We start from the raw sequence: 14,020 nt of genomic DNA on the forward strand, positions 1-14,020 counted from the left end.
CTGGAACATAAAACTGAAGCAATTCTTGTCCAACTAGAGTGCAGTGTCCAATGTAGAGATGAACCTATCAAGAAATCTGCTCACCAGGTACAAAATGAGGTGCAGGATTACGAAGGTTTGGTATCAAGGTTAGGAATTTGGGGCATCTTGGTGTTCAAAGTTATAGATTAGGTTTGTGGTTATGGTTAGTGTTAAAATTAGGGATTAAGGCTGAGGTTAAGGTTAATTCTCAGGCTAGTGAATAGTGTTGGTGATTCAAGTTAAGGGTAGTGTTGGTGTTCAAATGTTAGTACTAATGTTTGTGATAAGTGTGGGATTAGTGGTTGTAAATAAGGGGTTTTGGGATAGTGTTAGCATTAAAGCAAGGGATTTGGGTTCATCTTGTGTTTAACTGTAATTCACAATTATGATTTATTATTGTTGGTGTATTGTGCAGCGATGTCGCGTTTATCTTTGACGACAGGTGAAGACAAATTATTAGAAATGTTTCTCAGTGGTTTTGTTCACCGTTGCAAACTATAAGTACAAGAACATTCATACTGTATATTTTGAAGAGTGCATCCGCTCTCGAACGTAAATGTCAGTTCTGGTTAACACACTCGGCTGTCGTCTTCCCCCTCACGCTCGCACTATGAAATTGACGTGATTTGAGTTGACAGCACCCTTGCCACTACCGTCAAGTGAAGGAAAGGCTCATCTCCTACAGGGCTGCTCTCTAACGCTACATTTTCTTATTTTAGAGACAATTGCCGCTTTTTAGCGTTGCCATTTGAGCAGCACTGTGATTTCTCTTTATCAAAATATAGAAATTCGAACAATGCTACTCTTGCTTACACTCCCTTCATGCATTCTGATGGCTTTAACCACACGGGCCATCATGATTTTCTTCTCTAAATTACCCCTAGTCTGCCAAAATAGAAAATACCCCTCTAAAATAAATCCAGCTGAGTGGAAAAAAGCTTTTTGGAATTGCTTGCAGCCACATCAAATTATTTCATTCCGTTTGCGCTTAAATGGTTTAACAGAAAATACATGCATACATTGTTGTCCCATCTCCCCACCCCCATTCAAACTCCACACCCTGAAGATGTAGGACGAGGCGTTAATATATTCGAGCACCGAAAACACAAGCACACACTGATGCCAATGATAGAAATGACACTTATGCACACACGCGTATCTCCGAGACCTCGGGGTGCAATTGGAGATACGTTTTTGCGGGGTACCCCTTCCAAGCGTGAGATGCTGACAGGAGGTAGGAGGCTCAAACTGACACCATGTCAGCTTCAGGGCGGAACCTTCATGTTTAAAATCAATGCTCATCGACACCTTTCAACATTCTCTCTTTTGGAACGGACTGTTGTTAAAGTTGACTGCTGTTTTTTAATTGTTTTACTTTTGCACATTTCATGAAATATTTTCTTGTGACCCTTGTGAGAATAAACAATGTGGAAGAAGGATTGGTGGGTATTTCCAAAGGTTCTTTTGTTGTCATTTGTCTTACATCTTATGATGCTATTTTTCATCATGACATAATTGTTTATTGTATTATATAGCTATTTCAAAAATATTTTCTTTCTTAAATTATCCAATTGAAAGAAATGTACTATTTCCGTCCTGCTTTGTGGTAGTACCAAACGAATGATCTGTTCTAGAACTTCGCCAGTGGACAAATCCTTGACTAAAACAATGGCGTGACACATGGCGCTCCCTCCCCAACTCTTCAACCCTTCATTCCCCTTCCCTTCCGTGTCATTTAATTGATGCACACAATTGAGAGTGATGGAAATGTTCGGCGGCGCGTAAACCTCGTTGACGGACACATCACGTCAGGACTGTGACTAGCTGAGAGCTGTTCAACATGTCACCCCCCACCCCAAGTGTGAGTGACAGCCGCCCCCAATTAACCTCCCATTGCACAAACACATACACCTGCTTACTCCCACGCACTGAGCTGTGTCTCTATTCACTGCGGTGACCTCGTTCTGCAGAAGCAGCTCATTTGCATGTTCTGCAAACAACATACATAAATATATACGCGCACGTATACATATCTGTGTTCGTCGCCATTTCACAGAGGTCTAGGTCCCTCTAGCGTGTTTCCAGAGTGACGGCTAGTGGATTGGACCGGATCCCGCTGGCTTGCGTACGCTCTCATTTCTTACAGGCCTCATCATGTACACGATGGCCCCCCCAGTGACCTTTTTTCAAACAATAGTGGCACATTTCTTCCCTCATGCGTGACGTCAGCATGCAAAAAAAACCGAGTGGTCGCTTTTTGGAGGACATTTGCGATTGACAATTATCAGTGTTAAATTTCGTCGCGGGAATCGTTTCCTAAATAAATTTAGGTGTCAAATAATCTTACTGCAGAGTTTATAATGAGAAGGCTTCAAGAGTAGACCAGGAGATGGAGCCACTTGCTTCGGAAAGCCATCCAGCTATATATTATATCGTTCTAACAAATCATAATAAAAAAATGAGAATCATCCTAAAATATTCTGATAATGTGCACGGTACAGTACAACAAAATGCAAACAATAGGAAGTGATAACAGGAATATGTTCTCATTTTATTTGTTATTCTATTCTATTGATTTGGGTATATTATCGATTTTCTATATTTATACGTACATTATATGTATATTTTGAACCTGTTATTCATTTATTCAATTATCTGGTCACATATACTATACATAATGTGCAACTACAAAAATGCAAATTAAAGTTTTAAAAAATCCAATAAGATTTTCAAGCATTCTAACTGTATAAGGGAAAAAAAAACCTGGTAATAATTCTTAACCCCAAAACAGGTTTAGATTTATTTTTCTGAAAATCAATTTATTATTTATTAAAATTAAATTGAAATCATGTAAATTACTTTATCCCTTTCCTGGGTTAAACTGCCACCGTTATAAAACGATTACTCGTCATGACCATTTTAATTATCATTTTAGCATTGTTACTGGTCATCATCGTGTAAGAGGGGTAAAAAAAATCATACAGCTGTACCTAAAAACAAACTTGAATGACAAAGTCTTACGTGTACATTTTTTCAAACTTCTTTCACCAAAGTGTGAAAAGAGCAGATGTTGGCTGTGCACTCACCTCCTGCCAGGTTGGAGTCATCGGTTATCACCTCTTGCCAAAGTCTGCAACTGCTTGATGCAAGCAGCTGCTAATTTCTAAAATAATGAAAAAGTCTGGCCCTGAAAAGCTTGCAATCACACCCAAGGCCACATTGTTGAATAAAGCTGAACAACATCATTGGCGTTATCCCAAATATAGTACAGCAGTTTCTTTTTGACTTAAGAACTTTTCTCACTGTGCCTCTGCATGCCCACGATCTATCGCCCACTAAAGTAATAGTAATTTTTTTTTTCAGGTGTGTGGTGCATCTCTAATGGAGCCAGTAAATAAAGAAACAAAACCCGTTTTAAGATAACTTGTTACTACAACATTACTTGTTAGTTACATTTTGACATATGAGAGGGGAGAGCAGAACATTTTAACAGAAAATGAGATTTATTAACAAGGACAGGATTTACACAGTTGAAAAGAAAATGCAGTTGACAAAAAGGTGACATAAGCCATTAACTCGTATGCCATAATTTCTCTGACTTGAAATTTGACCAAGTTTCCTAACATGATGGACAATCGCTTACACGTCCCGCCAGCATCACTTGTTGCTAGGCAGTGTTCATTGGGGTGAAGCAAAATTGCTCCATTGGCAACTGATTAAAAAAGACAAATAAAATGGTGACAAATTTCCATTAGGCTGTTTGAATGAAAAAGCCCACGGCTAAGGACGCCATGCAGGACCACAAAAAGAGATTAAAAATGAATAATTATGCGCCAGTCTTGCCCTCCAGGCTGCTTGATTGGGGAAAAACTATATAGTGAGTAATCCAGACAGGAACACGACCAATAAAGACAGCCACGCTCATGAGTATCTGCATCTTTTTTTTGCGGCTAAATTGTTTGTCTTTGTTTCTGCAACAAAGAGAAAGTATAATTTATAATTTTAGGCTCTTTTGGCACATAGGAAAAGGAGCCGAAAGTTAGCAGGAACAAGATTTCAGTCAGACACAAAAAAAGGAACAAAGACGGTAATGTACCACTTCTCTGCTTGAAATACAAATTGCATTTTTGGAATAAAGTGAAGATATTCTGCTGTATCTGATGCAAGGGTTGCCATTCTAATAGAACTTCTGGCCACCCTCTTTGCAAGTAAAAAAAAAGTAAGATTCTTTTGGCTTGTCGATTGGGATGTAAAGGTGGCTGAGGAGAACATATAGATTAGCAACATCCGTTCGTGTAGGGCTTTGTTAGTTCCAGCAGCATACGACAAGGAGCAAGCACAATGGATTAAGAATCTGGTTCAGTCATCTATAGACAGTCACAGGAACGAGCTGCACAGGTTGAGTCGGGACATATGGGTCCATCTGCTGGTGAGAAAAACTTCGCCCCTTCACTTTTTCTCCTTGCACCCAGCTTTGGCGTCCAGCCTCCAAAGTCCATACGAGATTCTCACTGCTTTCCGCTAGGAGGCACGAAGGGACACTCGGTTCTCAACGTGGCCTTTCTGCAAATACGACGCCCAGCCCGAGATTTGTCACGCATGTGGGCAAAGCCTGATTGCTGGCGTGGGAGTGGCGGATGTTTTGGGTCTAAAAGCTGCTTTGGAGGGACAAATGCAACTTTCACTGCTGGTCACGGTCAGCACAGTGGATGTGAGAATCTAAAAAGTTTTTTTTTTTTTTTTTTTTTTTGAGGATAGATGACATAACAATGCCTACACCTTACAAATTACCGTTAATTAAAGGGGAATTCCGGTTTGCATTAACATTGTATCCAATAGGTCATTTAATATGTACTCTATCTTGACAATGTGATGTTAAATCCTCTCATTTGACAGTGATTTGTGAAGATTATTATCAACAATTACGAATTTTTAGGGGCGCTGGCATTTTCGCGAGTCACATGACCTGCGTGTGCGGCTGTGACGTGTTACGTGCCGCAACAAAGGCTCGATTACATAGGACATAATTATGCCTAGCGCTGATTAATGCGCGCTCTGGGGCTCGCCGGAGAGCTCGCTCCGCTGCTCGGCTGTAAATAATGTTGAATATTCGGATGGTTCTTCAGGCAGAATGACGAGTCTGACGAGCTCGCCCCCCGCCGAGCGAGCTCCAGGGTTTGCTCCCCGACCAAGCGAGCTCATAGCTCCACCGCTCGGCGGCATTATTTACAGCCACAGGTTCAAATCTGTATGGAAGTATTCCTCCGTCTTCCTGCTCAACCGATACTGCTATTTCTTCATCAGATGAGTATAAATACAGACATTGACCCTGGGCATAATGGCATCCCATGTAATTGAACGTTTGGAATGGCATGTAACACGTCACATACACCCAAGTAGGTCATGTGACTCACGAAAATGGCAGTGCCCCTGAAATTTGTCAACAAAAATCTTCTCAAAACGCTATTAAATGAGAGGATTTAACATCACATTGTCAAGATAGAGTACATATTACACGACCTATTAATGCCAACCACTGGAATTCCCCTTAAATGTTGAATTTAGAACAATATTTTGTGATATTTCATAGTTCATCCCTTGCAGGTAAATAACAGTCAATTATTGGTTAACGAGACCAAAACAGTAGTAGTGATGTAATAATATGTGTAGTTACATTCCAGTCACCTTTGGTATGTGCAGCGCTGGATCAATTCCCGCTCAGTGATGGTGTCGATATCTGCCCTGTGACTGACTGGCGACCCGTTCAGGGTGTAGTCCGCCTTACTTCCGAAGCGAGCTAGGATAGTCTCCAGCTTTCCCGTGACCCTTGTTAGGCTAACCGGCTTGGATAACGGATAGATGGATAGTTACATTCCAGGCATTTGGGACATTTCAACGGCAATGGCAAGGGTGAAAAGGTCGTCATCTGCCAGTCACACCTATGACCTGAGGGTGTCGCACAGGAACCGCAATGAAAAAGGTCAGAATGTTGAGGCGCCATTTATTTTATTTTATACTGCAGGTAAAGAAACCAGATCAAGGGAAAAGTTTTTAAAGCCATTTACTGAAGCCGACATGATGTGTGTGTGTCTGTGTGCGTGTGTGTGTGTGTGTGTGTGTGTGTGCGCGCGCTTTGCGAAAGGGCTAATGGTGCCGGTCCTGGGTGTGCCCTGCTTTTCGCCTCAAGTTATCTGGCGAGACTCCAGCTCATTTGTGACCCTAATGAGGACAAGAAAATGAATGGACGAATGGAGCCAAAACAGCTGAATCCCGAAGTCCCCGTCCACGCACACACACACACTTCATGGCTTTGAACAATTTTCTTTAGCGGTTATAACTGTTGTCATAGTTACAGTACATTAACTCTTTGCTAAGTTCACAAAAAGAAAACGGAGTTGAATGAAATCCACTGCAGTCAACATATTAATATGTTCAAAGAGAAGGTCTTCCATCACACCCAAGCCTGTTCCTCAAGTGTTGCCATGGCGACCACGGGTGTCATCTCGCGATTGAACTTAAGGAACAAGAACAACCTTTCGCTTGTCTCCCAAAGCAGCATATCCTCGACATTCCTGCTGTTTCATAGTCTCCCCACGTAGGACGCCACCATTTAAGGAGTTCGAGTGAAGAGGCCGTAAGCAGCAGCAGTCGTCAGCCCCTCAGGATACACCAAAAATAACCCCAATGCCAACGTTCGGATTACACGCTGCTGTGCTTTAGCTTTGCGATGCGGCACTCTTTACCCTTTGCAACGGCGTGCCCATTAGTCTCTTCTCAAATAAGATTGTCACTGTCACGTTAAAGGAGTAAATGCTGGGCACAATGTGACAGCCAAAAAATACCTACAGTAAAGAAAATAAGTATTTGAACACCTTGCTCTATTGAACGTTCTCCCACTTAGAAATCATGGAGGGTCTGAAATTTTCATCGTAGGTGCATGTCCACTTTGAGAGCGATAATCTAAAAATAAAAATCCAGAAATCACAATGTATGATTTATTTATTCTTTTCTTAACGATTGATACAGCTGCAAATAATCCCATCCCAAGAACACCATCCCTACTGTGAAGCATGGGGGTGGTAGCATCATGCTTTGGGGGTGTTTTTCTGCACATGGGACAGGACGACTGCGCTTTATTTCCGCGGCCATGTGTTGTGAGATTTTGGGGTCAACCTTTTTCCCTAGTCAGCATTGAAGTTGGGTCATGGCTGGGTCTTTCAACATGACAATGACCTGAAGCACACAGCCAGAAAAACCAAGGAGTGGCTCCGTAAGAAGCATATCAAGGTTCTGACGTGGCGTGCCCAGTCTCCAGACCTAAACCCAATAGAAAATCTTTGGAGAGAGCTCAAACTCCGTGTTTCTCAGACAGCACAGAAGCCTTTCTGATCTAGAGAAGATCTGTGTGGAGGAATGGGCCAAAATCCCTCCTGCAATGTGTGCAAACCTGGTGAACAACTACAGGAAACGTTTGACCTCTGTAATTGTCAACAAAGGCTACTGTACCAAATATTAACATTGATTTTCTCAGGTGTTCAAATACTCATTTGCAGCTGTATCACACAAATAAATTGTTAAAAAAATCATAAATTGTGATTTCTGGATTTTTCTTTTTAGCATATCTCTCACAGTAGACATGCACTTACGATGGAAATTTCAGACCCCTCCATGATTGCTAAGTGGGAGAACTTGCAATATTGCAGGGTGTTCAAATACTTATTTTCTTCACTGTACCTCTTAACTCTTAATTTTCTTACAATTTACAAGATAATCCAAATTCAAAATTACGTGTCGTCAGTTTAGTTACCTCTTGCCGCAACATGGCAGGCAGCCCTAAAATCTTTTGGAAGGCAGCCTAGTTGAGAGCAAGAAGAAGAGGCGGAGAAGGTCTCCAAATAAACGCATGTGGCCACATGAGATGATGAACTCTTTGGTTGTTATTGAAATTAATAGCGTTCAAAGAGCCATTTGAGAAGATGTGCTCATGAAGAATTTATAGTATCAATACAAAATTTCATCAGCAGCTTGGTGCCACTGGGCCTCAAGAAAATCTCTCTGAACACACCCCACACCCATGGTCGACTCTAGGATCAGAGGTTTTGGGAGGCGGGGGGTGCTGAGCTCCCAGCATGTTAAGGAAAATCTCACTGTTTTGTACATTTGAAATGAAATTCCATTCCTGCATTTCATTTCATTGTTCAGAAAACGTGCGTCCAAACACAGACACAAACACACGAAGCCTTGGAAATCAGGTATGACAAATGGCCACATGCACGCATGCACACACAACCCTAACCCTAAACAATTTCTCATTTTCATTGGTTTTGATCCCTCTTATAACTTTATCTCAATGTCAGTGGCTGAAATGAATTAATTTACACTTTGAATAAATTCAATATCATAGTATCGGCAAAGTTGATGCCATCACAGCATTCCTCAGGGCTCTGGTTGTAAATAGTTCCCCTTTATTACCTGTGTTCCATCCATCCATCCATCCATCCATCCATCCATCCATCCATCCATCCATTTTCTGTTCCACCTGTCCTCACAGTCATTCATTTCATCTCCTAGTTTGGAATACTTTCCCTTTAATTCCCTTCCTTTATTGTATTATTTAACTTTATTTTGCTACATGTACGGTCATTGAATGCTGTGTCATGTTTAGCCACCCGCTCCGTGTCTCTCGTTACCGCTGGCACCTCTCTGATATTACCTAATCGGTAATAAGCGAGACGGGCGTCTCTTTCACTTGTCTCCGTGATTCATCTTTGACACAATGTGAAGATAAAAATGAAAGGCTTCACTGCTGGTGGAGCACAAAAACATAATTGGAGATGGGCGGCAAGAACACTATGAAAAAATAAAGAAATAATATCTTGCTCAGCTACAGTGGTTTCGAGACCTTTTCACTCAAATTGTCTAAAACAGGACGCATAGTTTTGAGAGTATTTTACTGAATGTAGTGCTTGGAATAAATATTTCACTACAGTTTTTTTATTTTTCCTTTTTAGAGCCAGCATCTTCTTATTTGAAGAAAGTCACGTGTAAATCACTTACAGCAAAAGCAGATAATTCCACTTCTTTGTGGTCTGGATCCTCTCAAAACAAGTACTGCGTGTAGTTCTTATATTTAAACATTGTCTTTGCACTATATGATCAATAAAGAGTCTTCTGGGAAGCTAACGTGTGTTTTTGGGATGTGGGAAGAAGGCAGAGAAGCCGGAAAAAAACCCAAGCAAACGCGGGGAGATTGTGCAAATTAGAGATTCAGATCCTGAACTTCAGAAATGTGAGGCAGGCATGCAAACATATTAAGATGTAAAAATCAAATATCGTCTTACCTTTTGATAACAACGCTGAAGTCTTTTTCCCAACTTCTCCTATTGTCAAAATAAAACCCAAAGGAAAAAGTGTAATTGAATCCTTTTGGTGCTAGCTCAGCTGAGCTTTCATAAGATACGCAAACATCTTCAATAATGCATGACCAAGATTTGAACGCTGAAATTTTGGGTGACTTTGAAAGTGTTTTTGTTGTTTTTTTTTTTCAAACGTTTTAGTCTGACCTCTATCTGTCACTCAAATTCAATCTGATCCCTTTGAATTTAGGGAATAGTCCAGAATAGATGCAACATTATACTGGTAATGCTTTCTAATCAATTTTTTCCCCCTTTTGATTGTCATAGGCAAGGCAGAAGATGTGAAGAACATGATGAGAAAATGGTGTCATGTCGGCATCCACGCAATTTAAACGGCCCTCGTCATCAGCGTGCACTCACGAGCCCAACATCACACCCGCATACGCAGACTTGGAGTACTTTCTGCGCGCCGGCATCATGCAGCACCATCGGGTTTTCGGCTGCTGCCATGGCGACCGGTTGCCAAGTAAACGTCCGGCCGGTCACGTCCCCCTGCTATGTCACTTCATACCTTTTCGTGCTAAGATACAGATACAGTATCATCCTTTACAGTAAGCATATCAACAAGATGTAGATACTGTGGCTTTATGAAGTCTACACACCCCTTTTCAAATTCAAGTTTTTTTATGATTTAGAATTAAGATCATAAAAAAAATTCCACCATTAATGTGACCTACGGATAACCTGGGGGAAAAAAAAAGAACCATCATATAGAAACTCACGTGAACACCAATATCTTAAACTTTGATGGGAAAAATCATGCACAATCACAGTGGCTTCAATATTGCCACAGGTGTGTTGACAGCGAATGGTGGCCCATTGAAATATTGTACACTTCTTACATCACAGTAAAGATAAAAGAGCAGAATGGTCGCTACAGCTTCATAGCAACCATGTGACTTGCCTAATTTACATGCTTTGCCCTTCCATTCCTCCAAATGCAACTGCATAAATGGTCCTAACTACTCACTAAAACTATTACACTCTTGCTTTATACATTCGACATCCGATTGTTCTGAAACTTTCATGAATTTCTACATACTGTACCTATTCTTAAAAAAAAAAAAAAACTATTATGCAATCTATTTGGGCTTTCTGCAGCTGTGTGAATGCAAAATGGCTGACACATCCTGGCACTTCAGATCGCAGATCCCCCTGGTGTCTTGAAACAACGTAATTAGGTTCCCTTCGCTGGCATTAATGCTAAAAATAGCTTGGGTGATATAAAGGACCTTTTGTAAAAGATTCAAAAATAAAAAGCAAAGCATATTAAGCAAAAAAGAGAAAAATCCTACACTGTATCTCCAATAACATTTTGGATTAAAAAATGGTAAAGGCACTTTGGCATTGAAAGTACTGTATTAAAAATATTACTTCAGGAAAAAAAATTGCCCTCAGAAACAATTATCGAATGACTACAACCGGTATTACAAATACTCATACCCGTAAAATTATTGCAACCGCTTTTCAAAAGGAAAGAGTGCAATATATCTTTTCCTGCTATCAACGATTTTGTTGCATTTTTCAAATCTTGCAGCTTCATCAGACTTTGGCAACGTGTCGTCTATGGCTCAGACATGTTTAATCCCACGGAGGAATACGCCAACGCAGCAGGTAGTACAGTATAATAATACTCGTTTAAGCCTTGTTGCTTGCCTGTTTACTTCATGTCCATAATACCATCTCCTTCTCCTTCTCCTTCTCCTCCTCCTCCTGCTCCTGATCGGCTGTGTCTTTGCCAGGCGCTGAAGAAGCCCAGATGTACAGCCTAAGGGGGGCCGAGGCTGTGGCCATGACAGCTGCACATGTCGTGTGCGACCCACATCTGACGAGCCAAGTCAAAGAACACTTTGCTGTGGCCAAACTGAAGCAAGACAACTGACGAGAACCCACACCCACCTTATAACACGGAAAGGTAAAACAGTTTTGTGGGGGATTTGGGGTTTATACACCAGTGCAATTGATTACAAAGAATGCAAAAGGAGCTTTCAACTTTAATTCAAGCAGAGTCACAAAAATATGATATTTATCAGTTACATTGAAAAGTCTTTTTTTTTGCTGAGAATTCCGATTTCCAGCTAGTCAAAGAAAGCTGACATTGGACACAGCTGTAAATAAAACCATCAGTTTTAATAGTTAGATTGAAGTCAATAGAAGTCTGGAGGCCACATCATTTTCACATTCACATGCTCCCTGTTCGCAGAGCTTGTACTTTACATTTGTCTTCAGTAAATGAAAAACATGCTCTTCTTGCAAGAACACGTCATCAATTTCATCCAGCCATCCAATTTCTGAGCCGCTTATCCTCATGAGTAATGGTCAGGAGGCAGGGTACACACTGAACCGTTCGCCAGGCAATCGCAGGGCACACGGAGACTGATGACAGTCGCCATCACAATCGCACCTAATGGCAATTTACACTCTCCAATGAATGCGTGTTTTTCAGGATGGGGGAAGAAACCGCACTGCCCGGAGAAAACCCGTCCAGGCACGGGGAGAACATGCAAGTTCCACACAGGCGAGGCCGGGATTTCCAACTGGTTGGAGCATTGGGCTCACAGTTCTGAGGACGAGGGTTCAGATCCCGGCCCCGTCTGTGTGGAATTTGCATGTTCTCTATTAATTAAGGACTCTAAATTGCCCCAAGGTGTGATTGTGAGTGCGACTTTTGTCTGTCTCCATGTGCCCTGCGATTGGCTGGCAACCAGTTCAGGGTTTACCTCATCTCCTGCTCTTTGATAGCTGGGATAGGCTCTAGCGCTCCTGCAACCCTTGTGAGGATAAGCCGTTCAGAAAATGGATGGATGGATAATCTTTCAGCAAGTTTCTGTAGATTTTTTTTTTCTCACTCCAGAAATCCGTCTGTCATTATGCACTTGAAGGCAATGACATTGAATATTTTTCAGTGACTGAGTCAACCGTGTCCTTTTCAGATACTGAGGACAAAATTGAAGGTAATTGAGTGTAAAGCATGTTCATACAAGTACTGAATAATCAGTTTTACACTCGAACTCTACGTACCCATTCAAATGCCAGATTTTTGTGCTATAAAAAAAATTGTGATCAATCATTTCAAAGTTTATCTACCATTAATGTGACCTTTCACCTGTGCAATTTTAGTGAAAACCAGTACGATTTTGTAAAGCAGGCAATTAATCTAAACAACAGAGCTGATCGATGTGGTTGCCATCCACAAAAAGTTCAACCTTCATTTCATCTGACCATCACACATTTTTCCACATTCGTTTAGGAGATTTCAAGTGTGATTTTGCAAACTATCTGGGCCTGGATGTAAAGCTTCCGTCCGTGGTCGTAACTCAGACAAGAGATTGTTGTCACATGTCCTAAACAGCCAGTACTTGGCAGAAATTTCTGCGGCTTTATCAATGTTGCTCTCGGCCTCTTGGCGTCCTCTCTGATGAGATTGTGTTGTTCAATTTTGGAGGGACATGCGCTGCTGAGTCATGTAAATAGTGCGGCACATTTCAGATAATTCACGATGATTGTGTTCACTGTGTTCCACAGAACATGTTGTGGCTTGGCAATTCTTTGGTTCCTTTGTCCCGACTGATGCCTTTGACAATGTGACCGCTGGCTTTCTCTGAAAACTCTTCTGCAGATCATGTCTTTTGCTGTAACATGAGAGAACAAAAATGTCAGGAAAAGACAACTAAAACATCTGAACTTTGTTTTGGTTGATCGAGGGCACTTCAGATGGTGGCAGGTGTGTCCTGATTCCCATTTACATGCATTTAAATGGTTTTTAAAAAGGGGGGGGGGGGTGCATACATGTGCAAACATAATCGCAGATGTTTATTTTCACTTCCCCTGTCTAAAATTTTTCCTTTTTAATCATCGGAAACATTAATGGTGGAAAAAGATATCAGCGTGCGTGCGCAATTGTGCACCGCTGATGCAGTCTCTTGCGGGCGAAAAAAAACAATCCAATGTAAATTCAAAGTAAAACATACAGCTATTCGGTTTGTGTCATTTTGCAATATGATTCAATGAGTGAGGGATGACTGGTTGTTACATCCAATGCCACAATTCACATACATTCTGTAAAAAATGAAAAGAAGAAGCCACTGGTTTCTTTTAGGCAGCACACGGAACTTTCTCTAACAACGACCACTGCTCTGCGACACTCTCGTTTTCCTAGTTTACTTTACAACCGCCCCTCCCCCCTTAAAGACGTACACTCGTAATTACAAATGTTACAGTACTTACACAGCCCATCAATGTGTTTTATAATGACAGCGTCCACTACTGCTTCTTTAGTTCACAACGCAGTCTGGGCAACGTAGAGCAAAGACAAGCTAGACATGCTGCTTATGTTTACTTTCGATATTAATGGAGAAAGTTAAAAAAGAAATGCTGTTGTTTTAAGATGCAATGACTGTCGGAGTATGTGAATAATCAAAGAAAAGTGGTCAAAGTGGACGAGATTTTCTCTTTCGCGAGTGGGAAATGTCTGGTCTGAAGCCAAAGTAGAAAGAGCAGGATGAGATGGTGTGTAATTTTGAAATTCCACCTTGGCGCAGCCTGATCCAGGATGAAAGCACAGACAATACAGTGCACAAAAA

General features: G+C 41.2%; 1 protein-coding gene across 1 annotated transcript in view; it reads left to right on the forward strand.

Annotated features, from left to right (window-relative positions):
• The first annotated feature begins 1,861 nt into the window (after positions 1–1,861).
• Positions 1,862–14,020, forward strand: part of LOC133513502 (xaa-Arg dipeptidase-like) — a 37,325-nt gene continuing 25,166 nt past the window's right edge. Inside the window, exons 1-5 of the mRNA XM_061844361.1 lie at positions 1,862–1,882; positions 4,547–4,732; positions 9,770–9,903; positions 10,975–11,051; positions 11,180–11,352. Coding sequence (XP_061700345.1) covers positions 1,862–1,882; positions 4,547–4,732; positions 9,770–9,903; positions 10,975–11,051; positions 11,180–11,319 — 558 coding nt within the window. The 3' untranslated portion in view covers positions 11,320–11,352. The remainder of the gene's footprint in view (positions 1,883–4,546; positions 4,733–9,769; positions 9,904–10,974; positions 11,052–11,179; positions 11,353–14,020) is intronic.

This window comes from Syngnathoides biaculeatus, chromosome 15 (assembly GCF_019802595.1).
Source record: "Syngnathoides biaculeatus isolate LvHL_M chromosome 15, ASM1980259v1, whole genome shotgun sequence".
Classification (NCBI taxonomy): domain Eukaryota; kingdom Metazoa; phylum Chordata; class Actinopteri; order Syngnathiformes; family Syngnathidae; genus Syngnathoides; species Syngnathoides biaculeatus.